Below are 21,265 nucleotides of genomic sequence, written 5' to 3'. Positions count from 1 at the left end.
TCAAGTGTAGTAGTGCCATGTGTGAGAGATGTATGGGATGCTGTGAGTACAGGACAGCTCCTTTCGTAGCTGGTGTGTAAGCCTATTTCATAATTGATTACCACACACATCAGATAAGACCACGTTAATGGTTCAGTCCTTGGAAGCTCTTGTTTTATATAGGGGAAACCACCTTTTCTATACTGAGTATTGGAAGCTATTTTGTTTTTACCAACTAATTAAATATTTAAACTTGATCCTTTTATTTTAACATCTAGTGTCCCATTCTCTGATGTCTGTACTGACAGTACAGTAAAGTTCTGGATCCGGATGGCCTGAGTTTGAATCTCAGCTCTACCATGTACTAGTTCTGTGATCTTGGACCAGTTGCTTACAGTTTGTGTTCCTCTGTTTTCTTAGCAACAAAATGGGAATAACCACCCTACCTAATAAAGTTTTTGTGAAGATGATAGGTTCAATGCTTGAGCTTGATGCTGGACACTCAGCAAATGTGTGTTGCTACTGCTTATTATTAACTGAAGGCTTCACAAAATGGTAGAATACATAATAAACTAAGATCACCACCTCCTTTTTCCTCATTTTTTAGGAAAACAAATTATATGATTAAACTCATAATTAATAGTACTGAATAAACTATAATAAGTGAATCATCAAGTAAATTAGTCTGGGTGTTGTCTATTAAATAGTAAGTTTTTCAGTTTCTGCTTAGGGATTGAGATTTTGTACAAACTAGGCAGCCATTTGTTTAGATTACTTATTAAAAAAAAAGAAACCATGCATTAATGAGCTTATGCTGCTTTTTTTTCTTTTTTGGTGGCTAATTAAATTTATAATCTCTAGGTAACATTTAGACATGATTCTTCAACAGTGGAAGTTCAAGATGACCATATAAAGGGCCCACTAAAGGTAACTCATTTATTTATTCATAATAACTGTTTCCTACTGAAGCACTAGAAGTAATGATCTTGATCTTTTAAAAAATTCATTGGTTACTTTGCATTTCAGTTGATAAATATGTTCAGTTCAGTTCAGTTGCTCAGTCGTGTCCGACTTTTTGTGACCCCATGAATCGCAGCACGCCAGGCCTCCCTGTCTATCACCAACTCCCGGAATTCACTCAGACTCGTGTCCATCGAGTTGGTGATACCATCCAGCCATCTCATCCTCTGTCGTCCCCTTCTCCTCCTGCCCCCAATCCCTCCCAGCATCAGAGTCTTTTCCAATGAGTCAACTCTTCTCATGAGGTGGCCAAAGTATTGGAGTTTCAGCTTCAGCATCAGTCCTTCCAATGAACACCCAGGTCTGATCTCCTTTAGGATGGACTGGTTGGATCTCCTTGCAGTTCAAGAACTCTCAAGAGTCTTCTCCAACACCACAGTTCAAAAGCATCAATTCTTCAGCGCTCAGCTTTCTTCACAGTCCAACTCTCACATCCATACACGACCACAGGAGAAACCATAGCCTTGACTAGATGGACCTTTGTTGGCAAAGTAATATCTCTGCTTATCAATATGCTGTCTAGATTGGTCCTAACTTTCCTTCCAAGGAGTAAGCGTCTTCTAATTTGATGGCTGCAATCACCATCTGCAGTAATCTTGGAGCCCCAAAAAATAAAGTCTGACACTGTTTCCCCATCTATTTGCCATGAAGTGATGGGACCAGATGCCATAATTTTCGTTTTCTGAATGTTGAGCTTTAAGCCAACTTTTTCACTCTTCTCTTTCACTTTCATCAAGAGGCTTTTTAGTTCCTCTTCACTTTCTGCCATAACTTAGGTGGTGTCATCTGCATATCTGAGGTTATTGATATTTCTCCCGGCAATCTTGATTCCAGCTTGTGCTTCTTCCAGCCCAGCATTTCTCATGATGTACTCTGCATATAAGTTAAATAAGCAGGGTGACAATATACAGCCTTGACATACTCCTTTTCCTATTTGGAACCAGTCTGTTGTTCCATGTCCAGTTCTAACTGTTGCTTCCTGACCTGCATAGAAATTTCTCAAGAGGCAGGTCAGGTGGTCTGGTATTCCCATCTCTTTCAGAATTGTCCACAGTTTATTGTGATCCACACAGTCAAAGGCTTTGGCATAGTCAATAAAGCAGAAATAGATATTTTTCTGGAACTCTCTTGCTTTTTCCGTGATCCAGCAAATGTTGGCAATTTGACCTCTGGTTCCTCTGCCTTTTCTAAAACCGGCTTGAACATCTGGAAGTTCACGATTCACGTACTGCTGAAGCCTGGCTTGGAGAATTTTGAGCATTACTTTACTAGCGTGTGAGATGAGTGCAATTGTGTGGTAGTTTGAGCATTCTTTGGCATTGCCTTTCTTTGGGACTGGAATGAAAACTGACCTTTTCCAGTCCTGTGGCCACTGCTGAGTTTTCCAAATTTGCTGGCATATTGAGTGCAGCACTTTCACAGCATCATCTTTTAGGATTTGAAATAGCTCAACTGGAATTCCGTCACCTCCACTAGCTTTGTTCATAGTGATGCTTTCTAAATGTGTAATTCTCTCTAAATAGGAAAAAATAGAATTAATGTGCCATAAAACCTATATGACAGTAAAACTTGTGTTCACAAGTGAAATGAACATCAAGGAAAGATTGATTGCTTTTTATTCACTCATCTGTTTTAGTCTCACCATGTTTCACTTACTAAAAGGGTGGAATTTCCAGAAATATTAAGTGGTAAACTAGGGATCGAGTGATACGAGTTCCATGATGATGTGAAAAGTGAGAAAACAAAACATAATAAATCTTCAGAGCTTTCAATTCTTTGAAGCAACTGCTGGCCTATGAAATTTTTTAAGGGTCATTAGACAGTTATACGGAGAAGGCAATGGCACCCCACTCCAGTACTCTTGCCTGGAAAATCCCATGGACGGAGGAGCCTGGTGGGCTGCAGTCCATGGGGTCGAGAAGAGTCGGACACGACTGAGTGACTTCACTTTCACTTTTCACTTTCATGCACTGCAGAAGGAAATGGCAACCCACTCCAGTGTTCTTGCCTGGAGAATCCCAGGGACGGGGGAGCCTGGTGGGCTGCCGTCTATGGGGTCGCACAGAGTCGGACACGACTGAAGCGACTTAGCAGCAGCAGCAGCAGCAGCAGGCGGTTAAAAGTGATAAACTGTTCATGCATACACATAGAGAGTTTAATTTCTTTGCATTATTTTTTCTTCATTGGCCAGTTATGAATTAAGTGCTACTTTACTTTGCACTAGTGAGCAGGCTTAAAGGAAATATGTGGGTAGCCACTATGTCCTGTTCGGCCCTTGTGAATGTCTGAAACGGACATTGGCCTAGCTGGGCAGATTTTAAGAAACACTAACATAATTGAAGAAACATTTTTAGATGCAAGAAAATTCCTTTCCTAATCAAACAGTACTTTTCAGAGAACTTGATAGATGTCTCTATCTGCCAATTTTTGTTGGTGGTGGTTTTGAAAACTTTTAATTGAATCCCCAGGGCATTAGTACCTTGCATATATAGTAGGCACTGTGGAAGACTAATAGCACTAGTGGTAAAGAATCCGCCTGCCAATGCAAGAGATGTGGGTTTGATCCATACGTTGGGAAGATAGATCCCCTGGAGTAGGGATGGCAACCCACTCCAGTATTCTTGCCTGGAAAATTCCATGGACAGAGGAGCCTGGTGAATTGCAGTCCATGGGGTCACAAAGTCAGACATGACTGAGCACATCTGCACATAGAAGAGTAAAACTTGTAAGTTTTTAATATTGCCTTGTGAAAATCATTTTCCACTTTTTCTTTTTTATAGGTGTCCTCTTTAATGTTAATATGCACATGTGTATCACTTGTAGGGATAAAAGACAGAAACATGCACATGTATAATTTGATGTTGGGCTTCCCTGGTGGCTTAGATGGTAAAGAATCTCTATGCAGTCCGAAGACTCAGTTTGATCCCTGGGTTAGCAACATCCCCTGCAGAAGGAAATTGCAACCCACGCCAGTATTCTTGACTGGAGAATTCCATGGACAGAGGAGCCTGGTGGGCTGTAGTCCATCGGGTCACAAAGATTCAGACATAACTGAGTGACTAACACACACACATGCAATTTGATGTTAACTGCCATTTATTTAGCATTTAGTATGTGTTGGTACTGTGCTAATTCCTCTGCACATATTATTTTATATAATCCTCATAACAACTCTTTAGAGATGAGGAAGTTGGAGGGAGATGGGAGGTAAAGTAATCTGGCCCAAGGTCTTATAGCCAGTAATGAGATGGCAAAAATAAAAATTCTCATGGACTCATAGCCTGTAGTTTTGAAGCATTGTGCCCCCTGGATGATCAGAACACACGCATCTCTATGCCTTATTTGTGTGTTTGCCTTATGAGCACACCAGCTAGCTCTTCACTACCTGACTACCTTATTTACCTGGCACATGCTAGCTGGTACCAGTTACAAAAAATGCTCAGCGTTGCAGGGATTGGAAAGACAATTTGAATCCTCAAGACATCTCTGTTTTTGGTTAAGCCTGTTTGATTATGGCATAGTTGGTTTATTTTGCTTGTTTGTTTTGTCTTACTAAAATTTTCTTTGTTTTTGATTAGGCTTGGGATCATTTTGATTTTGACATAGACAAGTGTATTAAATTACAGTCTCAAAATTGTTGAAATATTTCTCTTGCTTATGGATTTTTTTTGTATGTAGATTTTCAGTTGTTTCCTAATATACTTTGTAGCTTTCTATCAGCTGATAGAGTATTAGTATTTGGATAAATGTTTGTCCTAGAGAAAATAAACTTCCTATTTATTTGTGGTTATTTGATTTCAGTATATTTTCAGTGAATTGACATGAAAATAATACTGGAACATTTGAGGATTATATTTTAAAAAATGCACCATGTATTTATTGACAGTAGTCTCTGGTGGTCCAGTGGTTGGGACTGTGCACTTGTATTGCACGAGCCTGTGCTTCATCTCTGGTTTGGGAACTAGAAGAGAGAGAGAGAAGAGTTTCCTTCCCTTTTTTGGGCATTGTGTGGGGCTGACACTCTCTTCTCTAAACAAGTTTAGTTTTGTTATCACTGTAAAGATCATATACATTTTCTTTTAACTGAGATGAAACTAATATTATTACTAGTTTCAGTATACAGCATAATGGTTCAATATTTGTGGATCGCTGTGTTAACATTTGTCACCATACGTGGTTGTAAAGGGGCTTCCCAGGTGGTGCTAGTGGTAAAGAATCCATCTGCCAGTGCCGGAGACGTAGGAGTCTCGGGTTTGATCCCTGGGTGGAGAAGATCCCCTGGAGGAGGGCATAGCAACCCACTCCAGTATTGTTGCCTGGAGAATTCCATAGACAGAGAAGCCTGGAGGGCTACAGTCCATAGGGTCACAAAGAGTTGGATGGTACTGTATGAAGCAACTTAGCACACACGGTTGTAAAAAAATTTTTTTCTTGGTGTGAGGACTTTTAAGACTTAGCCTCTATTTTCGATCTTATTCTCTTTATCTTATAAAGTTGGCTTTTTGTTTGTTTTGTTTTTTAGACTTCATGTATAAGTGATATCATATGGTAATTGTCTTTTTCTATATGACTAATTTCACGTGGCATAATGCCCTCAATGTCTGCCCATGTTGTTGCAGATGACAAGATTTCATTCTTTTTAATGGCTGATTTATGTGAGCATGTGTGTGTGCACACACATATCTTTATCATCCATTGGTGGATACTTAGCTTCTTTTCATATCTTTGCTATTGTAAATAATGCTTCAGTGAACTTGGGGGGTGCGTATATCCTTTCAAATTAGTGTTTTCATTTCCTTCAGATAAATATCCACAAGTGAAATTACTGGATCATGTGACAGTTGTCTGTGTAATTTTTTTGAAGACCCTTTCTTCTGCTTTCCATAGTGCTGCACCAGTTTACGTTCCTGCCAGTAGTGCACAAAGGTTTCCTTCTCCACATCCTGGGCAGCACTTTGGGTTCTTGTCTTTTGATGATAAGCCATTCTCAGTAGGTGTCAGGAGATACCTAATTGTGGGTTTAATTTTCATTTCTCTGTTGATTAGTGATACTGAGCATATTTCCATGTACCTGTTTGCTGTCTGTATGTCGTCTTTGGAAAAGTGTCTATTCAGGCCTTCTCATTTTTTAAATGGAGCTTTTTGCTTTTCTGGATATTAATTTTGTGAGCTGTTGATGTATTTTAGATTTTAGCTCCTTGTCATTTGCATCATTTGCAAATATTTTCTCCCATTCAGTAGATTCTATTTTTGTTTTGTCAATGATTTCCTTTACTGTGCAAAAGCTTTTAAGTTTAATTAGGTCCCATTTATTAATGTTTGCTTTTGCTTCCTTTGCCTTAGAAGATAGATCCAAAAAAACATACTGCTACGATTTATGTCCAAGAGTGCTCTGCTTATGTTTTCTTCTAGCAGTTTTATGGTTTCCAGTTTTACATGCAAGTCTTTAATCCATTTTGAGTTTATTTTTGTGTATGGAATGAGAACCTTTGCTGATTTTTCAGTTGGATTGTTTGATTCTTCTTCTCTTTTTCTGTTGCATTGTATGAATTCTTTATATATTTTGGTTTTTAACCCTTTATCAGATATGTGATTTGCAAATGTATTTTCTCCCTTTTTGTAGGTTGCCTTTTCAAATTGTTGACAATTTCTTTTGCTGTGTAGAAGTGTTTTGGTATGATGTGTGTACACACACACACACATATACTTATAAAGACCCATATACATTTATAAACCATATAAATTATCAGCATTTTCTTGATCACGTGAAAATATTTCGAATGATTTTCATTATTGGTACACTGTAACTTAAGGAGAACCTCAGAATTATTTGTTAATTTCTCCCCAGCATCCTTTAAAGAAGAGTTGTAATATGAGGTGAAGATACGCAGTTTCACAGATAGGGATCCCCAGACCCATGAGAGTTCCCTCAGAGAGGTTGTAAGGACAAAACTATATATTTTCATAATAATACTTAGATATTACTTGCTTTTTTCATTATGTTGATATTTTCACTGATGATACAGAAACAATCGTGAGTAAAATTGCTGGCACTTTAAGACAAATCAGTAGTTACTTTATTCTTCACCATCACAAAATCAATTTGTCAAAAAAAAAGCCAGTTTTTAGTTTATTCATTTCTCTTAAGTTTTTCTAACTTTTTTTTTTTTTTTTTTAATACTTTAGGTTGGGGCTATTGTGGAAGTGAAGAATCTTGATGGTGCATATCAGGAAGCTGTAATCAATAAGTTAACAGATGCTAGTTGGTACACTGTAGGTAAGGGAATACATATTCTTCTTAAAATGTATTTTCAATGATAATACAAATAAGGCAGAGTTTTTTCTTGATTTACTTCCTCTCTTAGTTGCCATAGTTATTACTATTATTAATAGTTTTTATCTTTCCAGATCTTTAAAAACTTTATTTCATCAATATGTACATAATGTATAATTTGAACTTAGTGTATATATTATACAGTGGATTTCTAGCTTTTCACTTCAAAGTGTATTTTAGAGTATTTTTTTTTCATCTTAACCATTTTTGAGTGTGCATTTCAGTAGCATTCAGTAAATTCATGTTGTCATGCAACAGATAAATTTTTTAAACTAATATTCATGCTGATGATGTTGCCAGTTTTCTTGGTGTTATATAGTAAATTACTATATTATGGATTGAATGTCTTTTGTACATGGACATTATTGTAGTATTTCCCTAGTGTGTGCATTGAGAACTAGGCATAGATTGAAGGGAAATGTCCTTTTAAAACTTTAGTAGTTTATGAAAACCACTTTCCTAAAAGACTATTAATTTACACTCCCATAAACAGTAGTGTATGAATGTACTTGTTTTCGCAACCCTTGTCAAATTTGACGTTACTAGTATTTTTAAGTTTGTGCCCATCTGGACGCACAATAGTATCTCAATTTTGTTTTAATTTGCTTCTCCCATGATTAGTAGTGAGATTGGACATATTTTCATATATTTATTGAAAGGAACATTATTTCTGTTGTATTTTCTCTCTTTTGAATTGCCAGTGTATAGTGTCTTCCCAGTCCCATCTTTTCCTCTTGGAAAGGTTATCATCTTATTTTTAGGAAATGAGTTTATATATTTAAATATACAAAGGGATTGTTAAACCTTTTCCTCTTCAGTTGCAAGTATTCTTCTATTGCTTTACTCTTATCTCTGCTGTCAGTTTACATATGATAGTCAGTTTTCCTGTGGTTGCCTTTTCCTTTGTAATTTTAGTTTGAATCTTGTTTAAGAAGGCTTTCCTGCTTCATCTGGCCCAAAATGTTAGTAGTGCTGAGATTGAAATTAGAGTAATTTATAGGGGCAGTCTGAATATATAAATTTATACTCTTGTTTTTTGTTTCTTAAATTTGTTAGCATTTACCAGTAGAAAAGCTTGCTTTTTCTCTACACTGTTGAGAAGGGTTAATCAGCATTTAACAGTTTTCTTTCTGAAATGCTAACTTTTCATTTGGTGTTTTCTGTACCAGGGAAGATGTTTTCATTATATTATTTTTTTCCCTAGAAATTGGATAAGATACTCTGCATTTGAAGTTGTTTGTTAGAAAACTTAAAATGGATACTTAAAATGGATACTTAATGTCACATCTAATCTTTTAAAGCAGTAGCTCTCTTTACACTGATAAAATTAAATATAACTTACGTCATTTTGTTAATCTTTGAACATCCCTTCAGTAGTTTCCTTTTCTACCTCTCTCGCAGTTTTTGATGATGGTGATGAGAAAACGTTGAGACGGTCCTCACTGTGCCTGAAAGGAGAGAGGCATTTTGCTGAGAGTGAAGTAAGTAATCACTTAATCAACAAACATGTCGTATTTTGTATTGGGGGTGGCAAAATTTTGCTTTCTTACTCAAGCAACTTGTTATTCAGGAAAATTCATTAATATATAAAAGTATTAGCATGTAGTCTGAGAAAACTTTAAGGCCTTGTGTTTGAGTTATCAGGTTCTATATGCTCTTTTTTTTTAAATGTATTTTAGCAATTAGCATTTGTCCATGAAGAAAATACAGTGAAATTGTTCATTATCTTTAGGCAACTTTCGTATAGAGTCCTTTAATTTATAAATAATTATAGAATAGAGACTCCTCGTTTGTAACCTACTTGAACCCCATCATCACTATTAAAGGGACCTCCTAACTACTCTAAGTGCTGCAAACACCTCCTAACTACTGCTGCTGCCAGCAGCTGCATTTATTACAGCCTCTCTTTGGAGAAGGCTTGCCTGCCTGCCTTTCTAAAGTGGACGCCTCCATTCCTCATAAGCTTTCTGGGTTACTTTACTTTCTTTATAGCACAGTCTTTCTCAGCACTGTGTTTACGCGCTTCTGTATTGTCTGCCTTCCTCACCGCCGTGTGTCTCAGTGGCAGGGATTTCGTGTGTCTTCTTCACCACTGTGTTCCCAGTTCCTGCAACAGTGCCTGGCACAGAGCAGAAGCTGAATAAACGTTAGTTGGATGAATAACTGAAGTGCTCATATCTGCCAGGGACTTTGCTTAGTGCTTTACATACATCCTCACATTTACAGCATTATGAGAGAGATGCAGTTCTTATTTTTAGCTTATAGTTGATAAAATTGATGGTCAGAACCCTTTCTCAAACCAGCACTTCCTAGTACCAAAATCATGCTCTAAAATCAAAATATGTTTTAATAAGTGTGCAGGCTTCACACACACAGTTTTGAAAATCAATAACTTGCAATTCAAAAATTTTTTAATGGGCACATTGTTACAAATAGTGTTATATTCTATAACACTATAAATATTAGTTAATATACAGTGTGACCAAACCAAGATTTCTTTTTTCTAATAACTATTTAGAATGATGTTATTGTGGGGAATTTTAATATTTCTGTTAAATTATTAGACTTTATTTTTTGTTGTTGTTATTTTTCCTTTCCCTTAAATGATTGACTTCCCATTTCAATTCCAAATTTGGGACAGATTCTCTGTAATAATTCTGGCCTATCTTTTCAGTCTCATGCTTTATTATTTCCCTGTACTTCTCATTTGTAAGACTTTCAGATTATGGTTCATACTTCCTTTTCTTTGTTTCTTCTGAGCCCCATTCCTCTCAAGACCATGAGAAATGCTTCCTCCTTCATGATGTCTTTCATGAGCTCTCTAACCAAATTTGATCTCAGTATCCTTTGATCCTTTTCCACTTCTCTTATTTTTTTTTATGGTCTTTCTTTGTTACTTTTATCATTTTCTCTTTAAAATGGTAAGCTGTTTTGGTGGAATAGCCAAATTTTTGTCATCTTGATGAACTCTCCTTTTCCTAGTAGTGTTTTCTACACAAAAGCCTTCAGTAACCATTTGGTGAATTAATTGTTAAGGTTTAAAGATAGCAAATACATATAACTTTGGGACAAGTACAGTAAATTTGGCTTCTTTCACTGATGACATTAACAGAATTCTGAGTTTATGGAGTTCTTAGAAATAATTTCATTTTCCTTAGAATATGTGATAATTATGGTGGGTTAATGAGTGTGAGAACTTCAAAACTTGATTTTTCATCTAAGTGAAGATATGTATATGTCTTATTTACTTATTCCAGTGAAGTATCTTAAGGAACTAATTTTGTCTTTGCCAGGAGAATTTTAAATTGGGATAGTTTATAAGACAGTTGTGGTATGAAGGCCAAAGCAGTGATATCTAGTAGCTCAGTGTATCCACCTTAATTTCAGGAGAGATCAATTTTACTCTGTGTATCTCTACGTGTTAAATTTGATGTTTTGCTAGAGGATATTAGAATATTGGTGTATTATTCCTTACCTATTGCCATATGCAGGTGCTATGCTAGGTACATGGATAAGCTAGATAGACATGGAATTTATCCTTGGCATCTGTTAGAGTGGTAATTTGAATAATATTCCAAAGTAGTTTTATCAGCTGGCATTCTCTTTGTGCAGTTACTACATGCAATTGAAAATGCACATGTATACCTGCGGCGGATTCATTTTGATATTTGGCAAAACTAATACAATTATGTAAAGTTTAAAAATAAAATAAAATTAAAAAAAAAAAGAAAATGCTGAAGAAAGTTTAGATGAAATCCTAGCTCCACATTTCTTGCAGCCCATTTTAGATAACAGGGCTGTCAGCATGTTTCCCCTAGGCCTGTGGAATTTTCTTCAGCCTTTAATATAGCCAGGAGTCTCTGGTTGTGCTTTACAAGTATTTGTTGTAGTTGTTGAGTTGCTAAGACATGTCTGAAGGCAGGAGAAGAAGGGGACTACAGAGGATGAGATGGTTGGATGGCATCACCAGCTCAATGGACATGAGCTTGGGCAAGCTCGGGGAGTTGGTGATGAACAGGGAAGCCTGGTGTGCTGAAGTCCATGGGGTTGCAAAGAGTCAGACACGACTGAATGTCTGAACTGAAGTCATGTCTAACTCTTTTGCTACCCCATGGACTGTAGCCTGCCAGGCTCCTCTGTCTATGGAATTTTCTAGGCAAGAATACTGGAGTGGGTAGCCATTTCCTTCTCCCCAGTTCCTACACAGTTCTACGGAATCGAACCCACGTCTCCTACACAGGCAGGCAGATTCTTTACTACTGAGCTACCAGGCAAGCCCTCTTAATTCTGACCATCCTTCACTCTTTTCTGTGAAGTGAAATAAAAGTGCTTCTGCTTTCCAGGATTGAGGCCAGGGACACAGGGCTGCTTTTAGCAATAAGACAATTGCTTCTCATTGTTCTAATTCTTTTTTAAATACTAGGGAGAGATTGTGGTTTATTTGGGAATTCCTGTATGTGATTCCTAGATAACTTTTCTGAAATTCTGGATATTTTCTTTCTTAAACCAAGTGAAATAACTAGCCGATACTGATAATAGAAATAAAATAGAAAGCTGATAGTTAAAGTTGCTCAGTGGTTTCCAACTCTTTGCAACCCCATGGACTATACAGTTTGTAAAATTCTTCGGGCCAGAAGACTGGAGTGGGTAGCCTTTCCCTGCTCCAGGGGATCTTTCTCTACTTTTAAGAGAGTGGCCTTAATCTTAGGGGAGGGGCATTTAATTTTTTTGTTAGCTTAGGAGAAATTGAGCCAAAATAATTTATTTTCCCTATTTACCAAATAGAGTGCTTTGAAATTTTCACACTTGGGAAGCATAATTAGGAGTTAATGACAGGTTACTTCTGAAAAGATTTTGTCTGGCATATTATTGTATTTGGGCAAGCTTTTGCCTTCAGATATTTTTTTAAATGCCTGAATTCCAAGCTACATTTGAAAGATTTATATTTTTAGCCATATAAAAGTTATGATTTTTGTCTATCATTTCAAGGAATCAGTTTTTATTTAATGCTTTGTGGCTAGTGCCTTTTTTCTATACTGGATTCTTCATTGTTGGACGTGTGTGTGTGTGTGTGTGTGTGTGTGTGTGTGTGTGTGTCCCTGGAGAAGGAAATGGCAACCCACTCCAGTATTATTGCTTGGAGAATTCCATGGACAGAGGAGCCTGGCGGGCTATAGTCCACAGGGTCACAAAGAGTCGGATACAACAGAGCAACTATCACATGTGTTTGTGTGTGTGTGTGTGTACCTTAAACATATTTACATATTCTAATAAATTATGTAAAATAAATTAATATGCCTCCTCCTTTCATGTTTTAGTTCACTGTTTCAACAAAATTATCTCAGTTTTAAGAATAAAAGTTAAAATTTTTCTTATAAATATTGGCATTAGTTTAAATATCTGATCTTTAAGATAATGGACACCCTTTCATATAACATTCTTGTTTGTAACTTTGAGACGTTTTTATCATAACTAGTTCCTTGCCCTCATTTCCACTGTGACAGTTTTCCTGGGATTTTTTGTTCCCCTTGTGTTCATAAAAGTATCTGAAATAGCAAAGATTCTATTGGAGGTATAAAAGGAACAGTAAGTGGAAAATCTTTAAAATGCTGAAAAAGTTTGATTATTATCAAAATGATATTCAGAGAATTAAGTCAGTTGGGATAGCACCTTCAGATTGATACTTTAACTTTTTAGATATATAAACCTTTTAAGGAATTAATGCCACAAAACAATCCAAGAAGTCTCTGATACGGGGAAACGAAGGAATTTCAAAATCCCCTTTTTTCACTATGCTTTTAACCAACAACCAGTTCCTTCCCTGGAAATCAGTTGTTTTTTTTTTTTGAGCAGGGTAAGAGACATGAATTGCCAGTTGATAACAAGAAGGAAGTGTTCACTTACTGATTATTGTCTTCATAGCACGTATTGGATGTTGCGAAAATAAAAGTACTAACTTTAGGAAAACTAATTTTTACATATTCCTTAAAAGTAGGATTTATTGCAGGGAATTCCCTGGCGGGCCAGTGATTAGGACTTGGTGCTTTCACTGCCAGGGCCTGGGTTTGATCCCTGATTGGGGAAATAGGATCTTGCTAAGTGCAGGGGGATTGGGGTGTAGGTTGGGGGGGTTATTACAGAAAATGTTTGCAGAGTCATAATGTTGCCTATCTGAAGCCCCTTTTTCAGGCAGTTGATGGTTATTCTGATAATTTAGTTTCCATTACTTACTAAGAATTCTGTTTTTTAGATTATGATTCCCTATATGCAAAGAAAATTTTGAGATACAGTTGGCCTCAATCTAGGGATTAGGTACTTACACATAGATTTCTCATCTCTCAAATCGGTGTTTCCACTGAGCTGTATTTGTTTTGTTTTATATTTTAATCACTCTTAGAAGTCTGTCAACCCTCAAGTAGATAATGAAATTATCTAGAAAGAACACTAAATTTCTTTTCACTTTTTTCCAGTTATGAGCTCATTCATCTTCTAATAATTCTTTGAAGTGAAAGTTTTTAATCTTGAGGAAAGTTGTATTTTTGTCTCCCTTGGGAAGTTTTAAATCTAAAAATCTAAGGATATTCTTAAATTGATTTGATTTAAACAGGAAAAAGAGAACTTGCAACTTAATAACTTTTGATGGGTTTATGTTCCTACCCACAGACATTAGACCAGCTCCCACTCACCAACCCTGAACATTTTGGCACTCCCGTCATAGGAAAGAAAACAAATAGAGGAAGAAGATCTAATCATATGTAAGTCCATTTTCATAACTGTTAGTTGAACCTGAATTCATTTCTCCTTCTAGTGTTGTTTTATAGTTGTTAATTTTAAATTGTAAATTTAAGTGCTAACTGAATCTACAAGTAACTTCAGACTCTCCTTGGCATGGGTGCTTGAGGATCTCCATGCTCAGCCAGCCTTAACAGCTATATTATTTATCTGCCTCCCAGTTCTCCTTACGTGTATCTTATGCCAGTGTCAAAATGGATTTAGTCAATATTTCCTGAGTATCCTGAGTAATACACCCTCTGTTTTCCTGGTACTGTGTTTTTTATTCATGCTGTTTTTTCCTGTCTTAAATCCCACCCTTCCATGCCACTGGCTCACTCATTCTTCATTTCTCAGCCATAAATGCCCAACCTTTCTGTGAACCATTTTGTGCCTCCCCTCTCTTTCCTTGGGCTTCGCTGGTGGCTCAGCTGGTAAGAATCGGCCTACAATGCGGGAGGCCTGGGTTCGATCCGTGGGTTGACAGACATGTTTTCTTCTCCACTGAATCCTCTAAATTCTTTGCATTTATCTAATGTCATAGACAATATTTCACCTGTTATTATCATTGTCATGTTTGCTTTTGCTTCCTAATAATTTAAATCCTCCTGACAACCGAACTATCTTACTTGTTTTTATGTCTTCTTACTGTTGTGACACATACTATATATATTTAACAAATTACTTTCGATGAAATATGCTTAGGCTCTTAAAGGCTTTAAATTAAAAGGGATCACAGGATCAAGGAGTCATGAAACTTCAGGTCATCAGAGATAAACAATCTTCTAACAGTTCTAGAAAGAAAAAATAGTTTATTGCTAAGGACTGAGAAGCAGAATGGCAGGCATCAGACTTCTCAGTAATAACACTAGGTGCTAGTGGTCAGTAGACTGGAGAGTGGAGAAAGGAAAATTGCTATTAAAGGGAGGACTTGTTATCACGTATGATGGAACATTAGGGGGAAATTAAAGATAACAATGGTAACAGATGGGAAAAAATAGCAAAGGCATTTAGTTACTCCTCTCAAAAATTATATTAGAAAGAAACACTGCATTGGTAGGATGGAGGGTAGAGAAGTTACTTAAATATAAAAGTCAAGTCCTTATAACAATGGAAAATTGATAGAATAGCATCTTAAATATATAAATATAGTGGTATAAGAATATTACTTAGCGATGAGGTTTTAACTGTCAGAGCTGAAAGAGTTAAAATTAAAAGCAGTTGTCTCTGCAGAAGAAAATGGGAAAGGATGCAGCAGGAAAAAGTAGTTTTTAATTTATTCTATTGGAGGTTAAATTGTTTAAAAAGTTCTGAATATTTTACTTGGATAAAATTTTTAAAATATTAATGTGCCTGAGCTAAGTATTACCAGAGTAGGTATGAAAAATATTGAGTTGAATTATTGAAACTTTTAAATGGAAGTGAATGCTTTCATTCAAAATATAGAGTCAGGTATTAAATCTAATAGTGGCTAAGCTTTGGCAATAAAAATTAGGTAAACATGCTCTCTCATATAGCTTAGTTTCAGCCTGACAGCAAACTCATAAGGGTAGGTATTATGTTTATCCCTATTAAAAATTGGGGAAATTGGCCTCCAAGACAGTAACTAATCCAAGAAACACAGGAAGGAAAGGACCAGGACTTGAACTCTCCCATGTGGCATAGTCCTTTTCCCATTCAGACTCTTTCTTGTTTAGAGTATCACAGTTAATTTTCCAAATAAATTTTAACAGGAAATGAATAAGGACTCATTTGAAGGGGGAAATGAAAAGACAAATCCTTGCATTGAAAAAATATTTAATATTGATTATTTTGCTGCTAATGATTTGGACCATGCGTTTCTTTTTCTTCCTTAATTCTTTGAATCTTTTAGAAAATGTTTTCTCAATTAATAGGTGACAATTTCTCTCACTTGTGATGTAGCTTGCTGGTGACTTGATTATTTTTAGGATACCGAGGTTGTGATTATTATTTACTCTTCTTTGTGTAACATTTAAAATTTGAGTATTCTAGCCAGAAAGAAAAATAAGTAAAAAATGTACAATGACATTATCAGTTTAGAAGAGTCCTGTTGTGATTAATAAATGTTATTGTGATCTGATACTGTTTTCAGGTTTTCAGAGGGCTATTATTTGCCATAACATATTCACTGAAGCATTTACAAGTTAAATATTTTGATATCCATTTGAAAATTAATAATTTCAATTGTGAATTAAAATTTTACCTATCATTGATCATTATAGTCTTCCCATAACTTTATAGGCAACTCTTCATTAACTGTGGTTGATGATGTTGAAATAGTGAGGTGTGGGTGTATTTAATGTAAGATTACTTTATTAGCAAATATTTTCCACTTTTCTAGCTCTTAAGAGTAGAGGTGTGGCTGAGCTGAGAGTGTGAACAGTGGAAACTTTCCTGGTGGTCCAGTGGTTAGGACTCCGTACTTCCATTGAAGGGGGCAAGGGTTCAATGCCTGGTCAGGGAACTGAGATCCAGCATGTCTTGAGATGTGGCCCAAAAAAAACAGAGATCTTAAGTGTGAACAGTGAAGCACAATAGCATGGGTTTGAATCCTGCTTTTGCCACTTCCTTGCTGTGTGACTTTGGGCAGCATGCTCAGTCTTTTCATACCTTAATTTTCTCATCTGTAAAATTGAGGTAATAGTATTCTCTGACTCTTAAGAGTTTAGTTTGAAAGAAAGAAAGTGAAGTCACTCAGTCATGTCCGACTCTTTGCGACTCCATGGACTGTAGCCTGCCAGGCTCCTCCATCCATGGGATTTTCCAGGCAAGAGTACTGGAGTGGGGTGCCATTTCCTTTCCCAGGGGATCTTCCCAACCCAGGGATCTAACCCAGGTCTTCTGCACTGCAGGTAGACTCTTTACTGTCTGAGCCACCAGGGAAGCCTGCAGAGTTGTTTCAAAGGTGAAATGAATTCATATCCTTAAAAGGTTTATATAGTAATTACTATTACTAATAATAATCACTTAGTAATCACTAAGACTTCCCTGTAGCTCAGATGGTAAAGAATCTGCCTGCAACACAGGAGACCCAGCTTTGATCCCTGGGTCGGGAAGATCCCCTGGAGAAGGAAATGACAACCCACTCCACTATTCTTGCCTGGAGAAGCCCATGAGAGGAGCCTGGCCAGCTACAGTCCATGGAGTGGTAAAGAGTCGGACACGACTAAGTGACTAACACACACACACACATATATATACTAGATATCATCATCATGTATTGAATGAAAAAACTTTAATGAAATATCAGTATGTAACACGGTTTCATTTACATATAAAAATTCTGCTTACTAGTGTTTATGTCTAACAGAAAGGACTGTTTGGGGCTCTATTTTGTGAATTTAAAAACAACATTCCTTTGTTTTATATTATGTACATACTCTACTGCTAAGTTGCTTCAGTCGTGTCCGACTCTGTGTAATCCCATAGACGGAAGCCCACCAGGCTCCCCGTCCCTGGGATTCTCTAGGCAAGAACACTGGAGTGGGCCGCCATTTCCTTCTCCAATGCGTGAAAGGGAAAAGTGAAAGTGAAGTCACTCAGTCGTGTCCGACTCTTAGAGACCCCATGGACTGCAGCCTACCAGACTCCACCATCCATGAGATTTTCCAGGCAAGAGTACTGCAGTGGGGTGCCATTGCCTTCTCCGTACATACTCTAGGGAATCCTTTTAATTTTGAAACAAATTTCATCTAATATTTAGACAGTATTTTACCTTTCTACAGATGTCATCCGGAAGTGTAAAAATATTTTAAAATAAGGTAATTTATGGACGGTCACATAGATTGATCCACAAAAATGACCAAAAAGAAATTCCTGAGGGCCCAGATCCAGTTGGGAAACTTCAGATTCCACAAGCTGCGCAGCACACACACACACACACACACACACACACACACACCCCCCACCCCCCCCCCCTCCCAGCACACACCACACACACCCAGCAGACCAAAATTATAGTATATTAAAATATCTGTTATGTTTCTTGGCTGAGGTCTCCCTTTCTTGTATATGAGAAGAAAGCATGCAGTTGTCACTGAGCAAATTGATTTTCGTTTTTTAAAGACTCTTAACAAACACCGAGTTAGCGATTTTCCTGTTGAGAATCTGTGTGTACAATGAAAGATTTGCTGTAAATATGTGAAGTGTGAAGGCAGAACAAAGGTCGAGAATTACTACTGTTGCAAACGAAGTGCCGCCTGTCTACAGTCTTGCTTCACTTGCTGCTTCTTCCATCTCACTACTGTGGTCATTCTTAGTGCCTCCTTGGTGCTCTAAGCATTGGCATGTAAGCGCCACTGGCAAGCACCACAGCTTAAAATGCCCATCTCCTTAAATTACACTTCCTCGAAGTTCTTTCTTCCCTTTCTTCAGAGTGATTTTCTGCAACAAAATCTGGGACCTGCGTGTTAAGGTCATTTGTCTGACCTTCATTTCCTCTTCCATTACTCAACTTGAAAAGGTCTTCATTATGGTTCTCTGATTGCCATTTAAAATTTGTACAAAGATAAATAAGGTTATCCTTCCCAGGATTCCTGGGACTCCATTGTTGCAGTGATATATCACTACCTTTGTTTTCTTTTAAGAACTGTTAATCCACATACCAGTTAATTGGCCTCTAGTTATTCCAAAATTGATTATTTTTGACACCTTCCTTTCATTTATTTATAGTCTGCTTTTAATCCTAATGTATTCAGATATGTTTGAAAGATTATCATCCTGTAGCTTAATTTTTTAAAAGCAAGTTATTGATCCTTTCGATAATGTATAACTTGAGTGAATTTTTCCCTTATAATTTATATTGTATGCAGAAGTTTTCTTTGATTCTACCTAAAGAATAGAATGCTAAAATTATAGAAATCTTTGTGCTCGTCCAAAAGTTTTTTCCAGTAACGTGGCCAAAGTGTATGTACAGCACTCTTTGTAGGAAAGCACTCTAGGCTGTTATCATTCAGAAAAAGGATAAAGCAGAATAAGGCTTGTAATGATACTTGTTAGGTATTATTTGTGGGTAGTTTCTACCCAGTAACATTGCTAAGATTTACCCAATAAACTAGTGATTTGTACCGGATATTTACAGGTCTTCAGATCGATCTTGAATAATATTTTTATTGAGATATAATTCACATATAAAATTCACCCTTTTAAAGTATTTAGTTTTCTTTTTTTTTTTCAGTGCATTCAGAAAATTTTACAACCAGCACCACTACCTGAGTCCAGAAGTTCTTTTTATTGTGCACTGCTTTATTTTGATATGAGAGCTTGATTCTAGTTTCCTTCTTGATAAAAACTGGGAAAAAATGTTTTACTGGTTAGCTTCATACATTTTGTATGATCTGTATATTTTAATCTCTTAAGAGGCTACACATTTTTCCTGATAACTAATACAGATTTTGAATTTGCAATACAAAATTTGAAGCTGAGTTAGTTGTTTGAAAGAGTAGGGATCACTGAAGTCCAAATTGCATTTTAAAGATCGAGCCTCTAAAGTTTCTGGCTCAGTTTTCTATCTGTACCTCATCATATGGTATTCTTTGGCACATGTCTTAAGTTGCCAAATTCTTACTTGATTTATAATTAATATCGTGTGATCAACTTTAAGTGACTAGCTGTTCGTTTGTTTGGTAAACATTCCTGTGTAATTAGCATTGTTTCCAGTGGCATCATCACATGTCATTTCCACGACACTAGTTACTTTGTTGTGGCTCTATAAACATGTACCTGGTACCAGAGACGCAACAGTGTCAGAGGGGAGTAAACATCAAGCAGATTCTCTGCTCATTCCATCTTTGCTCCCTTAAAATATTTCCAATGCTCATTTATTTTGGTGTATCAGTTTATTGAGTGCTCATCTTATATAAACAGTTTCCTGGGTACATTCCACTACAAGGAAAAATTACAGGAAGTCTTAGGTATAAAGGTATGGTTTAAATTGGTTGTATACATTATGTTGATTGTATACATTATGTAATTTCAGGAGAAATAGAAATCAGAAGTATCACAGTAGAAAGAAATAAACCTATTTAGTTCACTTATTTAGTCAGTAAATATTTATTGAGCATCTGTGTTGTGCCAAGCACTGTTCAAGTACATGGGATGTATCAGTGAACAAAACAGGCATTCATAAAGTCTCTGGGAGACTTCCCATGTGGTCCAGTGGTTAAGGCTCCACACTTCAAATGCGTTGGACATGGATTACATCCCTGGTCAGAGAATTAAAATCCCTCATGCCATGCAAGGCAGCCAAAACACTTCCTCTACCTTTAGAGCTTATATTCTCTCATATGGAGAGAGATGGGCAATACAGAAAAAAGAAGAATTAAGTAAATTATGTAGTATGATAGATTTGTCAGTGTTGTAGAAATAATAAGAGTGGGGGATTGGGATGGGCAGGTTGTAAATTTGAATAAGTGAGTGAAGTTGCTCAGTTGTGTCCTACTTTTTGCAATCCCGTGGACTGTAGCCCACCAGGCTTCTCCGTCCATGGGATTCTCCAGGCAAGAATACTGGAGTAGGTTGCCATTTCCTTCTCCAGGGGATCTTCCCAACCCAGGGATCGAACCCAGGTCCCCTGCATTGCAGGCATATGCTTTAACCTCTGAGCCACCAGGGAAGCAAATTTGAATAAGGTGATCGTAATTGAAATGACATTTGAACAGAGACTTAGAGGAGGTGAAAAAGTTTCCAAGTGTCTGGGGATAAAGCATTCCAGGCTGTCTCTCTGCAAAGAAGAGTAGTAGCTGGTGGAGAAAGTGAGGTCAAGGGATCTTTTGTTGTTGTTTTTTTTAAGTGGAGGAAGTAACAGCATTTTCTTAGAAATAACACAGTGCTGCTGCTGCTGCTGCTGCTGCTGCTGCTGCTGCTAAGTCACTTCAGTCGTGTCCGACTCTGTGTGACCCCATAGACGGCAGCCCACCAGGCTCCCCCGTCCCTGGGATTCTCCAGGCAAGAACACTGGAGTGGGTTGCCATTTCCTTCTCCAATGCATGAAAGTGAAAAGTGAAAGGGAAGTCGCTCAGTCGTGTCCGACTCTTCGAGACCCCATGGACTGCAGCCTACCAGGCTCCTCTGCCCATGGGATTTTCCAGGCAAGAGTACTGGAGTGGGGTGCCATTGCCTTCTCCGAACACAGTGCTAGGA

General features: G+C 37.2%; 1 protein-coding gene across 9 annotated transcripts in view; it reads left to right on the top strand.

Annotated features, from left to right (window-relative positions):
• The window catches only part of ARID4B (AT-rich interaction domain 4B), a 138,782-nt gene that overhangs the window by 56,948 nt on the left and 60,569 nt on the right, over positions 1-21,265 (top strand). For all 9 annotated transcript variants that reach the window (XM_061404864.1, XM_061404862.1, XM_061404868.1 and 6 more), the window contains exons 4-7: positions 841-906; positions 7,186-7,276; positions 8,735-8,814; positions 13,997-14,088. In XM_061404864.1, coding sequence (XP_061260848.1) covers positions 841-906; positions 7,186-7,276; positions 8,735-8,814; positions 13,997-14,088 — 329 coding nt within the window. The remainder of the gene's footprint in view (positions 1-840; positions 907-7,185; positions 7,277-8,734; positions 8,815-13,996; positions 14,089-21,265) is intronic.

The sequence above is a fragment of the Bos javanicus genome, chromosome 28 (genome assembly GCF_032452875.1).
Source record: "Bos javanicus breed banteng chromosome 28, ARS-OSU_banteng_1.0, whole genome shotgun sequence".
Classification (NCBI taxonomy): domain Eukaryota; kingdom Metazoa; phylum Chordata; class Mammalia; order Artiodactyla; family Bovidae; genus Bos; species Bos javanicus.
Note: the sequence above shows the minus strand (reverse complement) of the source record. Positions and strands in the feature narration are given on the sequence as shown.